At 40.9% G+C, this 24,993-nt stretch overlaps 1 protein-coding gene across 2 annotated transcripts in view; it reads right to left on the bottom strand.

Annotated features, from left to right (window-relative positions):
- Positions 1 to 24,993, bottom strand: part of WDR17 (WD repeat domain 17) — a 114,800-nt gene that overhangs the window by 66,658 nt on the left and 23,149 nt on the right. For both annotated transcript variants that reach the window (XM_084627230.1, XM_084627231.1), the window contains one exon: positions 1,872 to 2,000. In XM_084627230.1, coding sequence (XP_084483356.1) covers positions 1,872 to 2,000 — 129 coding nt within the window. The remainder of the gene's footprint in view (positions 1 to 1,871; positions 2,001 to 24,993) is intronic.

The raw sequence follows: 24,993 nt of genomic DNA, 5'->3' as shown, positions 1-24,993 counted from the left end.
AAGCACCTGGCATTGGCCACAGTCACAAGACAGGATACTAGATTAGGCGGACTATTGGTCTGACCCACGATGGCAGTTCTAATTTTCTGCAAAAATTACAAAAATATTTTTTTTTCCAGGAAGAAAGACATTATAGGAGATAGTATACTGCCTTTATTGAATATTTGAGAATCAAGTTGTACACAATGGCATGAGGAAAAACACTAAGGGCTAAACTGAAAGGCAAAATAACAGTTGCAAAACTGCAATCCCCATTGGTGGATTGACTTAGAACAAAGTTTTGACACTAGGCCAGAAATTCAGTCAGCTCTAAAATGAGAAGAAAAAGTTAAATTTAAAAATTCAGGGAATTCAGGGAATCCCAGCAGCAGATAAAAACTTGGGAAACTGCTAGGAGACTCTGCAATCATACAGTGATAAGGGATTCTTTGTTTCTGAGGGGATATATGTTAAATGTTTCACTGAATTAAATCTCAGGGATTAGCTACACTGGCAAGGTAAAGCACTCTAACTTGCTGCCTCAGGGGTGTGAAAAATCACCCCCCCCCAGCCCAGCAAGTTTGAGCGCTTTAAAGCGCTAGTGTGGATAGGCTCGGCTCCCAGTGCTCAGAGCTAATCCCCTCATTGAGGTGGATTACCAGGAGCACTGGCACCTGCGGCAACGCTTTGAACTTTGTTGTGTAGACATAGCCTCAGTAGGTTAGATAAGACAAAGAGGAGTTGCATTGACTAGGCATTGGGATGTCTGTGCCTTTAAGAACCCAGCCCTGGGAAGCCAATGTTGAGAGGGGAAATAAAAAAAGCCCCTTTGCCCCCCATCATTTTTGCAAAGCACTGGTGTCTTAGTCCCACTGGGGTAAATGCTACCCCCTGTGCCCCTGCCTGTGCTGGGTTTTGCCCTCTGACACCCTCTGCCAGAGCCTCACTCCTGGGCTTAACTCTTCCTCCTCCCCGCCTCATTCCTGATTTTGCCCTTTAGCCCCTCTCCTAATGCTGCCTCCAGCTGCTTGACCCCCCTGACCAGTAAATTTCCACCCCCCCGCTCAGACCCTGGCCACCCCCCTGCTCCGATTCGCCTTCTTTGCCACTTTTTAACCCCTGTCAAAAGCAGTCCGCAGAATCCTACAGCTAATAAGGGCAGGGTGAAGGGCAGTGGCTTCAGCAGATGTACTGAGCATGCTCAGATGAACTGAGCATGCTCAGTACACCGTAAGTAGCACATTACGACAGAGAGCACTTTACTACACTACACCTGCGCCTGCAAGCCCGGCCCCCGCAGCTCTGATTGGGCAGGAGGGAGCTGATGCAGCACACGGAGACCCCCTCCGCCTCTGTGCCCAGGAGCCGCCCGCTCTGCAGACTCCTGTTGGTGGGCAGGAGGGCGTGCGAGTCGCCGGGAGCTTCCCCAGGAAGCGCCGCCATGCCAGCCCTGGGACTTTGGCGGTGATGGTGAGCAGTCCTCCCTGATAGCGGGACAAAGGGTGTTCTGACTGATGTGCAGTCAGAAAGTGGGACAAATGGGTTAAAATCGGGACTGTCCTGATAATACTGGGATGTCTGGTCACCCTATTATCAGTGCTACACAATTCTGATGGTGATGCACAAGCCAGCATGGAATCTTGCTCCGTCTCTCATACCTACACTGGCTCTGCAAAGCTGACCTGAGTAACAAATTGTAACAATATTGTTTTTAAGTGTTTTGAAGTAGATCTGTTGAGTAAAAAGATGCCAGTTCTACACAGTCACTTTTCTGACTATAATCACACTTCAAAACTACAACAAGAACATTTTTTGAAAGGGATGAACGTGAAGGAGAAAGCAAAGAACAATGTTCTAAAGTAAGTAGTCTTTTGAGAAAAAAGTAATCTTACCTGGTAAATATAAATAGCAAGTGTGGCACAATAAGCAAATCTGTCCCCACTAGCAGCACATACATCTTTATTCCAAGGCTGACATCCAGCAGCTAAAAGGCCCACTTGCTTAACCTGTGACATCTTTGCCTATAAAAAATAAATTTATGGAACTGAGAAATAGAGACAGGACACTTTTTTAATGAGCTAACAATGCACTTTCGTTCAACAGTATGTTTAAAAATATATCCTTTAATTTTATAAATCAAGGTCATATGTTTTCTAAGATACAATGAATATACCAGGAATAAAACCACACAGATAGTCATACTATGCAAGGAAAGGGGTTTAAGGTCATTGGCAAACATACATGCAGGAAGAGACAACTGAAGACAATAGAGCTATGCTGATTTAGAACAGCTGAGGATCTGTCCCAGTATTTCTTTTTATCTTCTGTAGTAAAATTCAACATTTTCTATTCTTAAATCTAATTCCCCACAAAAATGTGCAGGTAAAATACATCGTGTGCCAAACATCTCAATGTAAAATAAATTAAGCAACATATATTTCTTCTTGAATTTTTAAACCACTACGGGCTAATTATTTAATTCCTACTCTTTCCCTCTGGAGCCATGAAAAGGTAATTTTTCATATCTTCTCAGTATTCTACATCTACAATAAAAGATTTTAAAATGCATCAGGAAAAATAAATAGGAAGACAACTGACATATGTTAACGTATCATTAAACATCTTTGTGGACACAGTCTTACGTTTTGTAACAAGACTCTCCTGTTGACCCACCTTGTTAGTAGGTATTAGACACATGAATAAAGCTGCAGAAGTACTGCTGAACCATTATGGGAATGGCTCTGTGGAGAGAATAGGTCGCACAGGGAAAACCAAGTTCAGGAAAGAAGTTTGAGATGAGATTTATGCTTTGTTATTGTGTCTGAGTTACTAGTTTTGTCAGGGATGAGATAGTGACTAAGCCCATTCATACCCTTCATATAGTGCCCCATGACCAAGACAGCACACATCTGCACATAAATCATCTTTGCTATACTGAGAGCAATTGCAAAAAACAAACCACTTAACCTCTATTCCTCCGCACAAATTAATTACTGCAGCGTAAAACAAACGAGGGTATGATATCTCAATCACACTCTCATTGGAAGATACAGTTTACTAATGAAGTGTAGTGATGCCTTAAAAATTCCCAAACAATTTTCATTTCTATTAATACATAGAACTTATATTTAATATGAAGATTAAAATATTTTGACAGTTCTTTAAGAACAGTGAAGTATATTCTCAACTCAACACATGGTGCATTAGCTGTGCAATTCCCATCCACAGGCACTTTTCATGAGTTGACCATGTGCCCCCATTTAATTTTTTAAATGAGAAATAGTAGGTTTTGTAAAAATATGAATTAATCAATGGTCCAAGTGATGGGGGAGGGGAGGGAGGTGAGACAGAGAGAGAAATCCTTTGCACTCTAGATCAGTGGCGTTTCACAGCCACCATTAGTCCACAGAGCACTTCCAAGTGCTTCCATTTCGGTCTTAGTATGAAGCATGTGTCATTTTCCAAGCTTGCCTGAAGAAGAGCTCTTTGTAGCTCAAAAACTTCTCTCTTTCACCATCAGAAGTTGGTCCAATAAAAGACAGTACTTCACCCATCTTGTCTCTCTAGTTTCCAAGCAGTGAAAATTCCTACTAGTGTAGGACTAATCCAGACTAGGACACTTTAGGGATTCCAAAACACACAACTTCATTGCTTCATGCCTTTCTTTTTGTGCGTTTCTCTGGCATAATTTCAACCAGGATTAAATTTGCAGAGGATACCAAAACTAGAGGGATAGCAAACACACATGATGACAGATCCAAACCCCAAAGTGACTTAGGGCTTATCTACACTTGCAAGTGTTTTCAATGAAACTAATGTCACCAAGGAAAAATCGACAAAAGCGAAGTTGCCAAAGTGTGTCTACATTTGCTCCCTCTGTCAACAGATCATGTCCACATTTTGGGCACCTTTGTCGACAGCAAGAGGAATGGACTGTGGATATGTATCCCACAGTGCCTGGCGACACCATCCGTCACCATCTGGGAATGCGGAAACGGAGCGCGGTGCATCCTGGGATGTGCAAAATGTACCATCCTGCACCGCTTTGTGTCCCACCCCTCCAAAGGTCTCGGTCTTCCTTTCGCACCATTTTTCCAACGGTCATTCTTTTGTAGTGCACGCCAAAATCTGCAGTGAGAGAGGATGGATCCTGCACTTCTCTCCTATGCACTGTTAGCTGTCGTGAGGACATTGCACATGGCAGCACAGTTACTCGCAGAGTTACAAAGTTAGCAAAGGATGAATCACAGGCACCCGAGCATGATATGGATGGCAGCAACTTATCAGTGCTTTGTGTATTCACAGAGCAGCTGTATACAGTAGACTGTCACTTTTGGGATAGGGAAATATTGGTTTGGTGGGATCGCATTGTCACGCAGGTGTGGGATGACGACCAGTGGGTACAGAACTTTAGGATGCATAAAGCAACCTTCATGCAGCTATGTAGCTGTCCCCCGACCTGCGGTGCAAGGACACCAGATTGATATCTGCCCTTCCGGTAGAGAAGCGTGTTGCAATCGGTGTGTAGAAGCTGGCGAATCCAGACTCCTACCACTCAGTTGCAAATCAATTTGAGTAGGAAAATCCACTTTTGGGGCTATATTACTCCAAGTGTGCAGGGCAACAAATCGCATCCTGCTGCAAAGGACCGTGACTCTGGGAAACGTGCATGAAATAGTGGATGGCTTTGCAGAGATGGGTTTCCCTAACTGGCAGGGCGATAGATGGCACACACATTCCAATTTTAGCACCAGACCACCTTGTCTCTGAATACATCAATAGGAAGGGATACTTCTCCATGGTGTTGCAGGTGCTTGTGGATCACCTTACAGCCCTGGCTCATGAAACCTTACACAGGGCACCTGGACAGCAGCAAGGAGCGTTTTAACAACAGGCTGAGCAGGTGCCGCATGGTAGTCAAATGTGCCTTTGGCCGTTTGAAAGCTCGCTGGAGGTGTTTAAATGGCAGACTAGACCTTACTGAGGATAATATTGCCATGGTCATAGCCGCATGCTGCACACAGAATAAAAATTCTGTACCATTAAATACCTTAGCCTTTATTTATTGTTAAAAAGGGTAAAACCTCACAACTGTGTGTTGCTCCAGTGATCATTGTGCAAGCTGTGAGAGGGGGTGGAGTGATGGGGAAACTCAGGAGTGCTGTGAAGTGAAAAGGGATGTGTGGGCATAGAGGAGGGTGGGGCTGGCAAAGAATTGTGAATCTCCTGCAGTGGCGCTCTAACTCAGATCTGCTCAGTCTGCAGCTGTATCAATGACTTGAGCATCTCTGTCCGATCCTCCATAACTTTTATCGTCCGCGCTGTCTCTTGCCTAGCAAAAGCAGCACTCCCTTTTCTGTCCTGCCTTTCAGTTTCCCAGCACTCTCTCTGTTCCCATGTCTGACTCTCATCACGCTGTAGAACCTCACGGAACACGTCTTCTTTGCTGTGCCTAGGTTTTTTTCTTATCTGCCACAGCCGGTCCGCAGGGGTGCGTGATGTGTTCTTCAAGGTCTGTGCTGAACAGAAGAGAGATTGTTACATTCCAGCAAACGAATGAAACGTTTTAGTAAAAAGTGACAGGTTTCAGAGTAGCAGCCGTGTTTGAGCATATAAATTTGTTAGTCTCTAAGGTGCCACAAGTACTCCTTTTGTTTTTAGTAAAAAGGGCATTTTGCTAGTAGAAATCACTTTCTCTCTGAGACTCTAGGCAAACACACAGCTCTGCGAGCACTCCAATCATGGTGAGTCAGCTCCAGTGATTGCTAAATGGCATAGTAGTTTCCTACAATGGGGGAGCTAACAAGGCTGCAATCCATTGGAATCTGTGGCAGAGGATTAACAAGTACCTCTTGGAAACTTTCCAGAGCTTCTCTCTGGAGGATTCCCTGCAGGTCTCGATGTCCATTGACACCCTGGTTGGCCATGCAGATTAGCTACACAAGGCAATGTCCAGCTCACAGAAAACACTACCTGCCTCACACTTTTCGATTCCCAACACAAGCCACAGCAACTTACCCGAAGACTCATCTGCTTCCTGTTCCCCACTGAGCTCTTCCGGAGTGGAGAAAAGTTCCTAACTGTCTGCCCCACTGGGCAACCCCGCTGGGAGCACCGCATCCTCTTCTAGCTTGACTTCTTCATCCACGATTTCAGCCTCCAGGTTACCCCCTCTTTCAGCTGCATGCGAAGTATCCACACGGCAATCAGCAGTGGGGTCACCACTGAAGATAGCATTCAGCTCCTTATAGAAGCGGCAGGTCTTAGATGCACCACTGGAGCGATGGTTCGCCTCCCGTGCCTTATGGTACGCCTGCCTCAGTTCCTTTATCTTCGCTCTGCACTGCTGCGTGTCCCGATCATAGCCCTTTTAGCACAAGCCTTGAGAAATTTGCCCATATGTGTCCTGATTCCTATGGGTCACTCGCAGCTGCGACTGAACAGACTCCTCTCCCCATACACTGATCAGATCCAACTCAGCGGTGGTCCAAGCAGGAGTGCGTTTGGTGCGATAGTCAGCCATGCTGACCTGGGAAGACACCTGGGAAGCTCCTCTGGGAAGCCAGCAAACAGGAAATGAGATTTAAAAGTCCTGGGGCTTGCAAGGGGGAGGGGTGGGTTGGCTGCAGGGCAGTGGAGTTCAAACCACTGACCAGAGTGACAGCATGGGAATTAGGGGATACTTTCTGGAGGCCAATAAAATTGAAAAAAAACCCTGCGGTTTCTATACTGGCTGCTTGTCGACAATAAAGGGAGGGGAAAAGACAAAAGTCTCTCGCAGGGGTGTAAGTTTTTTGTTGCCAAAACTAGGGTTTGGTTTTTTTTTTAAAAAGTGACCTTGCAGTATTGTACGCTATTGCTGTTTTGTCGCCAAAATCCAGTTTTTGGCAACAAAACTTGCAAGTGTAGACAAGCCCTTAGAGCGATTACAGTAGTGGGGGCTTCAGGTATTTAAGGGGAGATTGAGTACTAATTACTATTAGTTAAGCATTGACAGGGTAAAGTCAAAGCAAAGGAAATATATAGCACTGATACAAAATAAGGGTGTAACCCATTACAGTGAGTTTATTGTTTATTTTCCACATTAAGACTGTCCTAATATTACTTTAACATGCAACCAAGTACAATAGGGAAAGTGTGAAATCAGACTGGAAAGCTCGGAGAAAAGATTCCTAAAGAAGTGGTTCACCCTGTGGCTTGCAAAATTCACTCACGTAGGGCAAGGAGGACTCTTTCCTGAAGTGTGGGCCATCAGCTTCTGCAGGACCTAAGCTTTCATTAAAAAACAAGTTAAAGTCTCTAGCTCTTACACAAAGATAACCTCTCAAATACAAACTAAGTGTCAACTGATGCAACGTCAACTGCTTAAGTCTGCAGAGCCAACATCATTATTACGGAAAGGGGAGGCCTGGTAGCTACAGCTGCATGGGGTTGGGAGCAAAGAGGACTGGCTGCCGCTGCTAGGAGTAGAGTGCTCTGGGGTGGTGTAACCCTTTGGGCTAGCGGCCTGTTAGATAAAGTTAGATGGAATAAATGAGCCAAAGGAGTTAAATAACCTAGTCACTGTCGAACATTAAACAGTGTTAAACAAGGTCCAGGGTTTGATATAAAGATATCTCAGCCTGCTTAGTACTATGGCAAACACACCATTAAAAATCCTTGTAACCTTTTATTTAAGATCCAGAAAAAGATGGAAAAACAGTTAAAGCATTTGAAATGTAAAGTATTAAGTAAAGGTTTCATTTTAACAACATTTCTTGTTCCCTTTCCCTTTAGCTGGATTATACCCTGGCTCACTGAAATTCAGTCAGCAGGAAAATATAAATTTAAAGGCCTAAAGACAGGGAGACTTCCAAGGCTTAAAGCTCCATTCCAGAGCTCATGCAGGGAAAGGAAGGGGTTCTCACACTGGGCTGAAGATTACCCTCATCAACCACAAGAAAACAGCAATTATGCATTAGAGACAGCCCCACTCTTTCCTTCAATGTGCTTGCATGGTGTATTGTACATAGAACTTTGTATTTTTAAATGATACAAAGAAGAAGTCTGGGTAGCTGAATGTATCATTAACAGATGCAAAGCCTTTAGGTTGCTGGCGTGCATGAAGGCCAGATTAAAGGCCAGATTAATGGTGACCAAGAGTCATTGCCATCTGATGGCTGTGAAATGAGTTTTATTTTCAGTCTAGTTCACAATTTATGTGTGTCCATATCACAAAATATATATCACATTAACTACTGTGCTTCTATTTGCAATATGAATCTGGCTGTACTTTCTCCTTCTTTCTGAATATGTTTATAAAAAGGCAAACAGTAACTTTACAAAAAGATAGAAATATACATTTTAGAGAGACTTAGCAACAGGTGACTCAGCAACAAGATGAGCCAGGTCATCTGAAAATATTATATTTTTTGACTTTGCTAAGTCAGTGATTTTCTTAAAATATGTTCTCAAAATGAAATTATGCTCTTAACAGCATATTTAAAAGGAAAACATTTGATTTTAAGATTTATTACAATTTTGTTAAGACAATCGTACACGCTTAAACAGCATCATTCCTGTATTAAATCATTACACAGTTGTTTTTACTATTTTTGTTTTGCATTTACATTGAAATCCATGTTTTCAGAATATTTTAGTATTTACTCTGAGCTATAATGTATAAAGTACTTCAAAACTTTACTCTCTAGGATCTCTTGTAAACTTGCTGACTTTTTTTTTTTTTTTTTGGTTGTTCTTTGTTATTTATAGAGTTTCCATGACACTGTCTGTTTGCAAAATACTTCAGTTTTATTTCATTATAAAGGAAGTATTTGGTCTGAAATCCATTACAGCTAATAAGAAATTAAATCATATTTTACAAGGATTATTATGTCTCTTATCAACACCACACATCAAGCCAGTATCCTGCAGATTTCCTCAGACATTGCAGGTTTCAGTCAAACATGCTCATAGAATGAGACAGAAAGCAGCATTCATCAGAACATCAGTGTGAACAAAATGGCAGCAAATTAGAAAAATATATCCAAACTGTTACGTTACATCTTTAGCAATGTTGATTTTTCAGTCATCCTCTGTTAAACTCATCATTTCTATTCAAAATATAAATGATTATTTTATATTTATATATAGCATGTAAATTATGCAGAAAAAATTTGCTTTCTCAAAAATTCTGTAAAATGTACACAGTACTAAGGAAGCTATTATTGAAGAATGTCTACAGTTTCCTAGGAGATAGAGAAAAGCCGAAGCCTTTTCTCTTTTTAATTGACATGAGCTGAAACATAATAAGTCCTTCCTAGTTACTAAATATAGAAACTAGCATTAAACTGAAAGTCTGTTTACTTAGAGATACTATTAAATAACATAAACACATCTGACAAAATTGATTGGATGAATGGCTACAGCTATATAGTTATTTATAGATACATGCCTATATTATCTGTAGCTTAGAATAGGTATAATTTTTTGTGAACCACTTAAGAATTTCCATGTCCATTCCAAAACCTTGTGGCTCTCGAAATACACCATCTCTTGATATGGATGTTGAAAGAAATCACTTTACTCAACAGATAAAGGAACTAAACCCTGATGTTCAAAGAATAATGCAGACTTACTAAAGGATGCAGAAGAAAAGCCTGAGCATTGTGTCGCACCACACACACAAAACGGCAGTGTCAGTAGCCTGGCAACTGCAGCTCTTTAAGAGGTACCATTTTAATTTTAATCTAACTCTTTTTCCTCTATTTCATGTACTCTGTGTATTTCATTTATTTGCTGTTTTTCAAGATTGTACTACACCGTTATTTGCAAAACAGTAGCCTTTTAAGTCCAGTGAAGAGGCATGAATGGCACAGTACAACATCCTTTATTTATCAGGGTGTATATGTGTGTGCATGTGTGTATGTGTCTATCTAGAGAGAGAGAGAGAGACACAGACACACACACACAAATACATAAAGCATGCTGTACTATGCCACTCATGCCTCTTTACTGGACTTGAAAAGGCTACTTTTTTGCAAAGATAGATAGATAGATATCACGAGAGAGAGGGAGCAAGAGAGTGCACAATTAATACAGTTGCACATCCTCAATCTACCAGTGATTTTGACCCACGAGGAATCTATATCTTGTTCATACTGATATATACATTATTGTGTGAGTGCATGAATGTGAATATACTATATCTTTATGATACACTTATACAAAGGGATACTGATAATCCAAAGCCCCATTTTCTGAATCTCCATATAGAATGCATCTCCCCTTCTATTGACTCCCTTGTCACTGACTCCCAATTACAGAAACAAATTATTCCCAGCTGTTGGGAAACTTAAAAATACTAAACGAGAATTATTGTGTTGACCATATAGGAAATGTTTGCTTTTAATAATTTACATTTGGCATACATATAGATACTCAAAAATAAACTTCTGAATCCAAACAGTTGGCTCTTGGTGCTACAAATATTAATTTTTGGCAGCATGTCAATGACAACATAACAGTTAAAAGATCTAGTTCATACTTCTGATAGAGATATAGGATGATATCTGCTTAAAGACAGAGGGCCTTGATACCCACCTCTGTGAACAAAGTAATGGGAGAGTAAAACATGCATTGTGAACCACGCAGTTTCAGGTGCATCATCTCTTGCAAGGGAGCAGTCTGTTGACACATAGAAGAGGTACAGGGGTCTGCCTCTTTAGCAACATGGATGTCCTAAAATTACTGGGAAATCCAGGGGTCTCTGACAGGATGACTGATTTAAATCATAATTAAAATCAACAAGCAGGAAATGTTAATTAAAATAATCGATTTTAATCTTGTTTTGCATTTTTTCAGTTATTTTCTTAAAGAAAGGTTGATTCTCATTGGTTGGTAACCATTAAAACATGTTGATTTGTAACTACCATATAAACTTTACATTAAATTTTATGCCTTTCTTTTTCTTTCTGTCTAATCAGGGGGATACATTATAACTATACAAGTTTATTTAAGCAACGCTAGAGATTAACTTACATTTATTCAGATTCTGAAATTTTACACTTTTCTTATGTTAGAAAATGATGACTCATGCATTTCTTATTTACCAGATGATAATTTGTTATTTTTGATTCTGTCAGTCTCTTTTCTGATGGAAGTTTGTGTTCAGTTAAAAATGCTCAAAAACAATTTAAAGTTTTTTTTTATTAGTTAAATAAAACTACATTAAACATGCTAGATACGTAGGAAAAATGATTATCAGAAAGTTTATCAAAACATGATTTGCATTTAAACCTATCTGATTTATTAAACAAAGAAATAGAGCTAAGTCAATAAGTGACTTTTGGGTTAATGGGCTGAATCAAAACATTCAAAACAAAAAAGTCAAAATAATTTGTTTCAAAATGGCTGAGTGTAACTGTTCTGACCTCCCCCCCCCCCGAAAAAAAAGACTTTTTACCCCCTCAGCTGAAACTATGAGTGGAATTTGACCAAAATTTGTGAAATTTGGTGCCCTGAAAAATGCATTTTCTAGCAAATTTACTATTTGCTAAAAAAATTCACCCATCTCTACGAAGGAAGTATTGTCTGTTGTTAGAAAATTGAACTGACTGTTTACGGGGGAGGGATAGCTCAGTGGTTTGAGTGTTGGCCTGCTAAACCCAGGGTTGTGAGTTCAATCCTTGAGGGGGCCATTTAGGGATCTGGGGCAAAAATTGGGGATTGGCCCTGCTTTGAGCAGGGGGTTGGACTAGATGACCTCCTGAGCTCCCTTCCAACCCTGATATTCTAAGGTCACACTATCCTTCAGGATTTTAAAACTAGTAGATGTCATCCTCACACACCTAATTTTTACGCACAGATTGGGAGAGGAAAACAATGTTTCCTGAATTTTCAATTCCTAATCAGTTTCTTAACTTTGAATGAACTAGTCACTGAACTAGCTGAATAAACTGAAATGAAGAAAATATTCTTTCTTCACCTGCAGAAGGGACTGCTGACATCAAAAGCTGGTTGAGCACTCCAACTCCAGTTGCAGATGCTTAGCTTGTGACCTCCACCACTTCAGTGGTTTGACTTACAATGAAACTTGGCAGCAAACATGTATTGCTTAATATTATTTTTATCTAATTTAAATTATTTTAATAGATTATAGTTAGTTTAAGCCTTAACGTAAGTTGTCATAATTTCAAATTAAATTTTAAGATAGGGTTTATTATTAAATTGAATCTAAATTTAATAAGTGATTTTTAAAAATCATTTTATTATTATTTGTATTAGCACAGTGCCTAGGAGCCCCACTGTGCTAGTACATCTGTACAAACACCAAACAAAAGGTTTTATCCTTCCTGGTGTCTGGGTAACCGTCCAGTCAGCCTTTCCACACACTTCCACTCTCCCCCATCCTCAGTGCGAGTAAGCCTCACATAGGAATAACGGTGCAGTTGGTATACTACCCCTCTTCCAAAGGAACTGGAGGATGCAAAGAAAAATTAAGACCCAACTGATTTTCAGATGTTAAATGTACCGGTTCTAGAAGGGATAATGCAGGGTACCAGGGGCTCAACACTGAAATATTCAGGACAAGTATAATCTGAAAGCCAATAAATTAATTTAATCTCTTAAATCAGTCTTTCCCAAACTTGGGATGCCACTTGTTGAGGGAAAGGTTTGTTTACCTGCCACGTCAGCAGGTTTGGCCAATCGTGGCTCCCAGTGACTGCGGTTTGCTGTGCCCGGCCAATGGGGGCTGCGGGAAGCGGTGCGGGCTGAGGGACATACTGCAGATGTGGCAGGTAAACAAATTGGCCTGACCCGCCAGGGGCTTTCCCTGAACAAGCAGCATGCCAAGTTTGGGAAACACTGTCTTAAATCATAGCATCATAGGACTGGAAGTGACCTCAAGGCGTCATCTAGTCTAGACCCCTGCACTCAAGGCAGGACTAGGTATTACCTAGACCATTCCTGACAGGTGTTTGTCTAAACTGCAGTTAAAAACCTCCAGTGATGGAGATCCCATAACCTTCTTAACAATTTATTCCAGTGTTTAATCACCCTGACAGCTAGAACATTTTTCCTAATGTCCAACCTAAACCGGCCTTGCTGCAATTTAAGCTCATTGCTTCTTGTCCTCACAGGTTAAGGAGAACAACATATCTCCCTCCTCCTTGTAACAACCTTGTATGTACTTGACAACTGTTATGTCACCCCTCAGTTTTCTCTTCTCCAGACTAAACAAACCCAATCTTTTCAATCTTCCCTCTTGGGTCCTGTTTTCTAGACCTTTAATCATTTTTGTTGCTCTTCTCTGGGCTTGCTCCAATTTGTCCACATTCTTCCTGAAATGTGGTGCCCAGAACTGGACACAATACACCAGTTGAGGACTAATCAGCACGGAGCAGAGCGGAAGAATTACTTCTCATGTCTTCCTTACAACACTCCTTCTAATACATCCCAGAATGATGTTTGACTATGACTATGTCAGACTATGACTCCCAGATCTCTTTCCGCAGTATTCCTTCCTAAGCAGTCATTTCCCATTTTGTATGTGTGCAACTGATTGTTCCTTCCTAAGTGGAGTACTTTGCATTTGTCCTTATTGAATTTCATCCTATTTACTTCAGACCATTTCTCCTATTTGTCCAGATCATTCTGAATTTCTTCTAGAGTTGAACAGAACAATTAATTGTCTAAAGAAGTCAATATTTTTAATTCTAAAGGGATGGTCCATTTAGGTTGAAGTTTGCATACTTTTCTAAATTCTATACTAAAGTTTGCATTAGCAAACTAAAAACTGCACACGTAAAATATTGACTGATATAGCAGAATCTTTGTGAGCTGCATTTCACTATTCCATATACTTCATAATTCTCACAGACCTTGGAAAGACAGGCCAGTCCTCGCTTACAGACAGCCCCCCAACTTGAAGCAAATACTCACCAGCAACTACATACCACACAACAAAAACACCAACCCAGGGACCAAACCCTGCTACAAACCCTGGTGCCAACACTGTCGACACGTCTATTCAAGGGACACCATCACAGGACCTAACCACATCAATCACACCATTCAGGGCTCATTCACCTGCACATCTACCAATGTGATATATGCCATCATACGCCAGCAATGCCTCCCTGCCATATACATTGGCCAAACCAGACAGTCTCTACGCAAAAGAATAAATGGACACAAATCTAACATCAGGAATCATAACATTCAAAAACCAGTAGGAGAACACTTCAATTTCTCTGGTCACTCAATAACAGACCTCAAAGTGGCAATTCCTCAACAACAAAATTCAAAACCAGACTCCAATGTGAAGCTGCAGAACTGGAATTAATTTGCAAACTAGGTACCATCAGATTAGGCCTGAATAAAGACTGGGAGTGGTTGGGTCATTACAAAACCTAAACTTAATTTCCCCAGTACTAATTTCTCCCCACTGTTACTCACACCTTCTTGTCAACTGTCTATAATGGGCCACTCTTGTACCACTTCAAAAGTTATTTCTCCTCCCTTGGTATCCTGCTGTTAATTGATTTATCTCATTAGACTGACCTAACACTTGGTAAAGCAACCCACATCCTTTCATGTATTTATACCTGCTCCTGTATCTTTTATTTCATACATCTGATGAAATGGGTTCTAGCCCACGAAAGCTTATGCCCAAATTAATTTGTTAGTCTCTAAGGTGCCACAAGGACTCCTCGTTTTTTTTTTTCATATTAAAATATATCCAGTCTACTAAATTCTCAGCACAGAGCTTAAGAGTAAAGTGCTGTAGTGAGATCTCATTAAGTCTTCACATTTACAGTAGTACATTTTGTAAAATAATGTATACTATGAAGTATTATAAAGTAAAACTAAAATACATTTGTCAAAAAAATGAACAATGTACACTTTATTATGTCACCTTTGCCTTCATCCCCCACCAACTGTACTTGTTCACTCACTACAGTCACAAAATTCATTAATTTGCTATGGGTTTCTGAATACTAAAGGGAACTTGTGAGATTCTAAATGTAATTGCAAAGCATGGAGATTATTTAAAATACTTACAGAGATGCAGTTGAGTCGAGCTTTTAGTTATCAGACTGATTGTAAATACTTCCTCCTGACATTCAACATGGCACATTTCATATAATATTAGAGTTTGTTTTAATTTTTGACCCCAAACTTCCCTGAAAAGAGAGTTTTGAAGCTATGGTGTTTCAAAAATTTCCATAACATTCAGTTTGAAATAGAGGCAAAGCATTAAGGAACCATTTTTTAAAGTAGGGTAAAGAGGACCTATCTAGTGTGTTCAACAGAAAATAAAACAATTGCTTCATAATGTAAACCTCACAGAAAATAAAACACAAAACTTCCATAGCACTCACTTTCAAGTGATTATGCCTGGCTCTACTGAGAAGGAGGAAGACCGCACAAGGAGCTCTCTCACTCTCTCTCTCACACACACACACACACTTTCCTCTTGTTTTTCCTCAGCAAATCACTAGAGAGCATTCCATAGGTGGAAAGAGCTTGAGATGAGACTAAGGTTAAAGGCCACCACAGATGATCAGCATCAAGAGAAGATTGCATCAGAGTCTCTTTACTGGCAAAATGTTCAGAAAAGGCTCATTGCCATTGTGAGAATGCTTGCTACCCAAAACCTAGCACTGTGTGGCACTTCAGATCAGCTGTATGTGCCAAACAATGGAAACCTCCTTGAAACTGTGGAGCTGATGGCTGAGTTTGATGATGTACTCCAGGAGCATCTCAGAAGAGTCACCACCCAAGAAATGTACAAACACCACTACCTTGGAAAAACAATTCAAAATGAGATCATACAGTTACTGGCAACAAAAGTCAAACACAAGATTGTGGCAGATCTGAAGTCAGCAAGATATTACTCTGTTATTCTGGACTGCACACCTGACATCAGCCATATGGAACAAATGACTTTAATGGCGTGTTTTGAAACAACAACAAAACCTAGTGAAAATGTCCCTGCAAAGGTGACTGTTAGAGAGCACTTTCTAGAATTTATTGACATTGATGATACTACAGGAGCTGGTATGACAAATGTGCTTCTTAAAATGCTGGAAGATACAGGAATTGCGATAGCTGACATGAGAGGTCAGGGCTACGATAATGGTGCCAACATGAGAGGAAAGAACAGAGGAGTGCAGACCAGATCAGAGAGTTAAATCCTCAAGCTTTTTTTGTCCCATGCACTTCTCATTCATTGAACTTGGTAGTCAGTGATGCAGCATCAGCTTCTAGTGAGGCTGCTGTATTTTTAAAACGTAATTCAAAGCATCTATGTATTTTACTCTGCATCAACTCTCCGATTGCAAATTTTGAAGCAACATCTGAGAACATTCTCTCTGACACTGAAACCACTGACTGCTACACGATGGGAAAGTTGAGTGGAGGCGATAAAGCCTATCAAACACCAAATTGGGAAGATAGATGATGCCATAGTTGCCATTATGGAGGATAACGCTATGACAGGAACTGTTCATGGGAGAACAGTGGCAGAGGGAAATGGAATTACCAGAAACATACATAACTTTAAATTTCTGTGTGGCTTAGTGTGGTGGCATGACATACTGTTTGAAATAAATGTTGTAATTTATTTATCGGCCTTGCAACCATCTCAATAGAGCATGAGCTGGCCCAGACTGTGGACCTTCAGGAAGCAGTTCAAATCTTTGCAATCAACAAGGCACGGAAAGAACCACTTTGATTATTCAAACAGATAAAAATGCCAGTGTTTACTATGCAGACAAGGAAAGTTAACTTTCAAACGCCTGAACAGCAAATGTGTTACTTAAAAATGTTGAACAAGGCATTTTAAGTTGTTAGTTCTCCTTTATTGGGGTAGGTAGCAGAGCAGTACCATGAGAGGAGTAGAACAGGAAGAAGGCAGAATTGAGACCTTTCAAAGTTTTGGCCCAAGCGAGGGGGCATAGGAGCGTCATTTGAGCTCCCCGCCTCAGGTGCCAAAATGTTGTGGGCCGGCCCTGTAGGCAACTCTAACAGTGCTATCTATAATTATTATATCTTCTCAGCCCTACAGCACAAAATTTTATTCTTTTCCTTCTTCAAATTCTTTCTTCTAGAACTACAATAAAATGAAAAGCCAAATGTTAATACCAGAGCTTCTGAATATACGCTAATATTCCTAACAGCACACAGCCAGACGTGTTGAATCATACAAGTAGTTATGTCAACTTGAGTCAACACATTGCACAGGTTTCAAACTAACACCTTTTTAGAGCTGGCTGGTCACATGATACTAGGATTAATAGTTTTCAGATGTTAAATGCAATTAAAGAGATAGCTAAATATATTAAATACTTTCTATTGCCATGCTAACAATTGCTATGGCCAGCACAGTCACAGTAGATGATAAAAAAGAGAGGTAGGTAGTCCACAAGATTATCAAGATGTGTCCCATACTATGAAAATATTTGAGAACCCTGATGTAGGGAATCTGTTTTAGTCTCCCAGGAGACGGTTACCAGCCACACCGTAGCATAGCCTCCTTCCTGCTGTCTGCTTGCCGTTAGAGCATTACTGGTCTGAGATATGGCTACCACTAATCTCACAACTGCTTACCTCATGAGTGGCTGCTTGAGAATGAGGCTGTATCAAAAGCAACTATGTGACGAAAACGATACAATAGATGAGAATGAGAAAACATTAAAATCTTCTAGCTCTATATTGCAGCAGCGAGCACATAATTCGCACTTAACAAATCACACATATAGTTGACTAATAAGGATCTACTGAAAAACAGAGAAGCCAGCAACTCCTGCTGCAACATGATGTAATGACTGAGAAATATACCATTAAAAGAAGAATATGAAAAAGACACCAAGCAATTACATTAAAAGAGGCCATAACATACAGAAAGGTATGTGCCTTTCATTATTTTCCTATCTTAAACCTATGAAAAACAGAAATAGACCAAGCTTGCCCGAAGCATATGGTTATCAAAACACATTTAAACATTTTTTCCAGGACATCTTGCAAAGGTTGCCATAGCAACCACTCTTCTTATTTTGAAATAATGTCACTCGCTCCATAAAGTCCTATACAAATGTCCAGAGTACAACATGGAGATGACCCTAGGTAAAGTTCTATGCTCTATTTCTTAAATATTGTCTTATTCAGATTTTCCCCCACTCTTCTGTTCTCTGCTGTAGTTAGTTAATTAGAACCCTAAGTATTACATTCATTCCTTCTAATAGACTAAAATGGAACATTTAATTTAATCTTTCAACATTTACTACACATTAAAGTATGCAACCAAAAAATAAAAATGCAGCTATCTGCCAACTAAAGTTCCAAGACTGAAAAATTTTATTCATATTACATTATACTGAAATCTTCAAAATATGACATTATATACTTATGCCAGGGTTAAGACCATATAAATAAATATTAATGATCCATTCTCAGTACTGCAGTACAAATAATGCTAATGGTATATGTAACAGAGAAACAGCAGTGCAATGAAGAAAAATGTAAGACAGTAAAATAGAAAATGGTAATTTTAACGAAGAATTCTTACTCTTTGGTGTCCTTCATACCAATCATCTTCATCAAACCAGTGAGAAATATAAGTCATCCAAGCCATGATACAAAATTGTTTTAAATTTCAAACAATCATAAGACTATATCTCAGCGTCTGAACACATGTAAGGACAACGTGGGTTCTGTGCTAAAATTTACCCAAACTAAACCAAGCTACACAGAGATCAGTTCTGAGCTTAGTGAAATGATTCCCTTACAGTAATAAGCTGTAAATTCATGAACATGTGAAAGACTTTTAATGAGAATACAAATACGATCCATTTAAGAAATTCTAAATGTGAAAATTGAAAACAACAAATAAACAAAATCATTACTATATCATATATTTCAGTATTTTAAGATAAAAGCTGATTAATGTTTCAAGCTGGGTTATAAAACACTGCTGAGCTGTGAAAAACAACCGAGCTAGACTGTTAAGTGGTTCTTATTTATTTTCCAAAACATATTTTCTGTTTTCAGTTTTAGACTATAAAATTGGTCTGTAAGAGGTAGTTTCCAGAACACAAAACCGAAGTGTTAAAATGTAAAGTAACTTTAGCTTTATGGGGCTAGATAAATTAGGCAATATCAATTTCAATATCTGTGCTTTGGTTGTGTTGAGAGTGGTTTACAGTGGTACAAATAATACTACATAGAAATGGTCGCAACTCCGACATATAGGTTGCCTAGCAACTTCTAGCAGAAAAATAAATCTGTTTTTGAAGAGCTCTAAAATATCCATTGTTTGCCACAGAGATCTCTAGGGCTCTGCCACAGCCATCCGCGCTGATGAGGAGCTCAAAGTACAGTCATCACCATAACTTTACATGTAAGTGCAGTGTTTGTTTTCTCCCTCTCGCTCTCCTCCCCCTTGGTATCAAGCAGATTTAAAGAGATAGTTCCACCTATGTGCTATCTACTCCTTTGATTTATCTACTGGGCCATGAGGTGCAACACTCAGTTCCATATTCTCCACAGCACGTCACAGGAGTATGAAGTGCTGTTAACAAAGAGGGAGAAGGAGGAAGGAAGAAATGCCCCCTTCCATCTACACCACAATCCATTACTTCAACACCACCCTCTGTCAGCTGCACTTATTTAGGGACTATCATGAAAATTTTTCTAGGGACTACAGCAAAGCACAGAACAATACTGTCAGACCCTAAAAATCTGGAAAACTGGAATATCGGCATCTTCAAAGATGTGAGACCCAATTATCCTGCACACTCCCAAATAACACTGGGTTAAGGAAACTTTCCTCCAAACCACCATATTGGGATAAATCCAAAAGCTGGACACCTGAAGCCAACTGTTCAATCAGTAAAATCATTAAAGAGAGGAGGAAAACAAAAACAACAATCTGAAAATCCTGCGGCTGAATGCACAGTTGGCCATCAACAAAACCAGCATCATTCATAATCTCTTGGATGAAACACCAGCGCTTGCTTGCATCACTGGTACATAGTTTAATGCCAATCTCCAACCTTACCCTAGTACAGACGGTCCCCACAGGATACTCTCTCTATATATATATCAAGCCAAGACAGACCCGAGAACATAGCTGGGGAACTTTTAAAGAAGTCACACACCCTGGCTTACCAGTTTCACCTCAGTTCACAATTCCCCATGACACACTTGATTTAGTTATGTTTACAGTACAAACAAGTAAAAGTTTCTTAAAGTACAGAGATTCAAGTGACAGGAAGTAAAAGTATTGGAAACAAATGGTTACACATAAAATGAAACCATAAGATGCATTCTAGAACCTAGACTTATTTAACTAGACACTTGCACATCTTAAAAAGCAATGCTCACCCAAAGTCCTTTCAGCATTTTCAGCCAGACTTGGCTGTGATCTTCTTTTCATGAGACACTCTCAGCTTGCCTCCTTGATGAACGATCCAGGTTGTCTGTTTGCATCTCCATTGTGCTCATTCATAACCAGGGCACTCCCCCACATACTGGTTGTTTTTTTCTGTATACTCCTTTCTTATAGATTTTGCAATTGGCAGCTGGCTCAGTGTGTGAACAGGCATAGATTGTGAGGCACACACTACACAATGACCATACATGGAGATAAGTGTCTGCTAGCCCCTACCTGAAAGGAACCTGTCCAAGACATGTCATCTCCTGGTTACCTGCCTTAAGAGCATAATTTTTAGTATAGACACAGCTCCCTAAATATTATCTGTACATATTTCACAATGATTATGATGACCAGTGGGTTACTGGCTCTCGGTAGAGGCTTCACATACCATATTTTAGTGAATTATTATGCATATATCTGACCCATGGGATCCCTGTAAAACCCTGTGCACCCTCTGTGCCCTCTGCTAGTTGGCAAGAGGAGGTCCCTGAGTCACAGTATCCATAAGATACATGATGAAAAGGACAAGAAAAACATAGGCCTTCTAGTGGTGTACAGACCTCCAAGTCGAAACCCTGTCAAGTTGTTGGAAGGAATTGACAGAGCTACTGCCCAGCGTAGTACTGGATTTGACCAGATTCCTTGTCGTGGGTGGCTTCAGCCTCCACATTCACCATGTAAATGAGGCAATGGTACTTGATCTCATGGCCTACACAGAAACCATGGGATTCTCTGGCCATCTGTACACGTACATATGCAGTTGGATATACGTTGGACCCTATCTTCAGCTTAGGAGTGGATACTAGAGATGTCACCAATACACCACTCTCTTGGTCTGACCACTCCCTTGTGCAGATGAAGATCAGAGTCCTCCCTCTTTCCCAGCAAGGTAGCGAATAACCAATGCTAGTCCACTCCCAAAGATTCCTGAATCCTCTAGATTTTCAACTCACTCCAGAAGAACAAGCCACATAAATAAAGTGCCAAGGTCACAACAGTGAGACCCATCTTATTCAATAATCCTCTTGCAATGTAAAACAAAAACAAAACAAAAACCCTACCCCAAGCAGATTATTACCCAAAAAGGTAGAAGCGAGAAAAACTCCAGGAAGTCCACTTCACTACTGCTATTGATTTTATGTGGAAGGCACTCATATACTACAGTGATGGGCAACAGTATAAAGCCATTAGATGGGTAATTAACAGATACATTTGGCAGGGGATCATCAGGGAGATGCCTTTTCTTGTTCCCATAGAAATCCACTCAGATTTGGCTAAATTATAATTGTTAAACACTTCAGTTTGTTTTTGCTCAGTTAACCCTGCTGAAGGGTTGCCTCTAACATCCCTGAATGTTCTATTGTCACTGAGCATGCTTTCCCACATTCCATTTCGGGATCCTGGGTCCAGAACTGAACCTTTGGACAGGATGCAGAGATAATGAATCCCCATCCTTTTACTACTATTTAAAACACCTTATGGTTTAGGAGAAAGGTGCACTGAGCTGCAAATCAGAATTAATCCAAGTGTCATGTCTTATACCAACTGATGTTAATAATTTTGTGCCTTTCATGATCCTTATTACTGAACAATGCCTGTCATATTGAATGCACACATGAGGGCTGAATTAGAATTGTATGGGCAACCTTAATTCTACAATTTCTTAACTTTTGAATGCTGGATTTTGCAACCTTAACATTCTTTTAATATAGTCTTTCTATATGCAATTTGAACTATGCCGTATATTTTTCAAGATGATCAATTTAGACTATCTAGTGGACGTGTGTGCTGAAGGGACTGCAAAGTTGGAGACTGTTCTGAAGTGACAGTTCTAGAGATGTATCTGATGTAGTTGTATTAAAGTTTTTCAACCATTTAAGTTTAGCAACATTTATTTGACAAGGAGAGCTGCCATTTTCCTCTCATAAATGAGAGGCAGTTTTTAGATTCTCTTTTTTAGCTTCTAAGAATATACAAGATTCATAAGTCAACCACTAAGTGTGGAGTCCACAACTGATTATTATATCATTCTGTTACCTTTTTATCATTTTCTTTCCTTTTATCTGTTAGATAGAGGAGTAAGGACTGACTTCTAGTTGAAAAATAATACTGGATCTCCTCTCTGGTCTCAAAAAAATATTTGAAAACAAAACCTGACAACCCCCCACTCCCTTTCCCCAAAACAGAACTGGTTTCCAGGTTAGTCACAAGCTTGAAACAATGCAGATTGCACAAAAAGTTCCCTTACTAAGAAACACAGAAACCAAAATCTGTTGAAACTCCTAGATTAATTTGGTTTCTATGTGAACCAAGACAAAACTCAATAATCAGGAGTGAATTCTGCTTCATGTTTTAGGAGCAATACAAACCGGACACTCCAAACAAAACTCTAGATGTATGAACACAAAGATGCTCATTCACACTAACTTTTGCAAACCAAAACCAATTGGGTTGAATACAAATCTACTTGGAGCCAGATGTGATTAACACATATTTGTACTGATTCCAAAAATTCTTGAGGGGGTATGTAACTAATATCAGATTCCAGGATGCTACGTAACTATTTCCTAGACTCATTTAGTCACACAGAGCAGGCTGGTTCTTTTTGGATATGTCTACACTACAATTAAACACCCAGGGCTGGCCCATACCAGCTGACTTGGGCTCAGGGGGCTCGGGCTAAGGCACAGTTTAATTGCTGTGCAGACATTCAGGTTTGGGCTGGAGCCCAGGCTCTGGGACCCCAGAAGTGGGGAGGGTTCCTGAGCTTAGGCTCCAGCCTGAGCCTGAACATCTACACTCCAATTAAACAGGCCCTTATCTGACTTAGGGCATGGCTACACTTGCAGATGTAGAGCGCTTTGAGTTAAACCTGCATTGGGAGAGCGCAGTAGGAAAAGCGCTGCAGTCTGTCCACACTGACAGCTGCAAGCGCACTGGCGTGGCCACATTTACGGCACTTGCAGCGGCATTGGGAGTGGTGCATTATGGGCAGCTATCCCACAGAGCACCTCTTCCCATTCTGGTGCTGTGGCTTGTGGGAAGAGGGTAGGGGGTGCCGGGCATTCTGGGTCCTGTCCCAAAACCCCGTGATGCATCGGTTCACATCCCAGCAATCCCTGTGTTTCCGTCCACATTTGGTGCCGTCTTTCAACGTTTTTTGTACTGCGTGCTCTGTCTTCCCTTTCGGTCTGCGGGAATAGAGCCCGAACAGCTGAGGAGTATGCTGATGAGTCTCGCCAGCATGTCACATGTGGCAGTCCAGTTATTCCTTATGATCCAAAGTGACAGTGCGGGCTCCGACGATGATATCGACTCGAGTAACGCATATGACACGAGTTTGCTTGTGGCATTCACAGACATGCTCACCACCACAGAACGCCGCTTTCAGGCTAGGGAAACAAGCACTGAGTGGTGGGATCACATCATCATGCAAGTCTGGGATAATGAGCAGTGGCTGCAGAACTTTCGGGTGAGAAAAGCCACTTTCATGGGACTGCGTGATGAGCTTGCCCCCACGCTGCGGTGCAAGGACACAAGATTGAGAGCAGAGATGGCAGAGAAGCAGGTGGCTATTGCAATCTGGAAACTCCAGATAGCTACCGATCGGTCACTAACCAGTTTGGAGTGGGAAAGTTGACCATTGGAATCATGTTGATGCAAGTTTGCAGGGCCATTAATTGCATCCTGCTCACAAGAACCGTGACTCTGGGTAACGTGCATGATATTGTGGATGGCTTTGCACAAATGGGTTTCCCTAACTGCAGAGGGGCGACAGATGGCACGCATATTCCAATTCTGGCACCAGCCCACCTAGCCTCCGAGTACGTTAGTCAGAAGGGGTATTTCTCTATAGTTCTCCAGGTGCTTGTGGATCACCATGGTCGTTTCATTGACATTAACGCAGGCTGGCCCGGAAAGGTGCATGACGCAGGCATCTTTTGGAACACGGGGCTGTTCAGGAAGCTGCAAGATGGGACTTTTTTCCCAGACCAGAAGATCACCGTAGGGGAAGTCAAAATGCCCATTGTGATCCTTGGAGACCAAGCTTACCCTTTAATGCCATGGCTCATGAAATTCTATGCAGGGGGCCTTGACAGCAGCAAGGAGCAGTCCTTTTACTTAGGGAGGTGGTAGAATCTCCTTCCTTAGAGGTTTTCAAGGTCAGGCTTGACAAAGCCCTGGCTGGGATGATTTAGTTGGGGATGGGTCCTGCTTTGAGCAGGGGGTTGGACTAGATGACCTCCCTTCCAACCCTGATATTCTATGATTCTATGAACAACAGGCTGAGCCGGTGCAGGATGACTGTGGAGTGTGCTTCTGGCCATTTGAAGGGCCGCAGGCGCTCTCTGTATGGGAAGCTGGACCTGGCCGATGACAGCATCCCCCCAGTTATATCTGCATGCTGTACGCTCCATAACATTTGTGAAGGGAAGGGTGAACAATTCACTCAGGCATGGAACTTGGAGGTTCAACACCTGGAGGCTGAATTTGAACATCCAGAGAGCAGGACTATTAGAGGGGCCCAGTGTGGGGCTGCAAGGATTAGGGATGCCTTGAGGGAGCAATTTGAGGCTGAAAGCCACCAGTAA

Source organism: Lepidochelys olivacea (genome assembly GCF_965140295.1).
Source record: "Lepidochelys olivacea isolate rLepOli2 genome assembly, chromosome: 4".
In the NCBI taxonomy this organism is placed as follows: domain Eukaryota; kingdom Metazoa; phylum Chordata; order Testudines; family Cheloniidae; genus Lepidochelys; species Lepidochelys olivacea.
The sequence above is the reverse complement of the archived record's forward strand: the minus strand, read 5'-3'. Positions and strand labels throughout refer to the sequence as shown.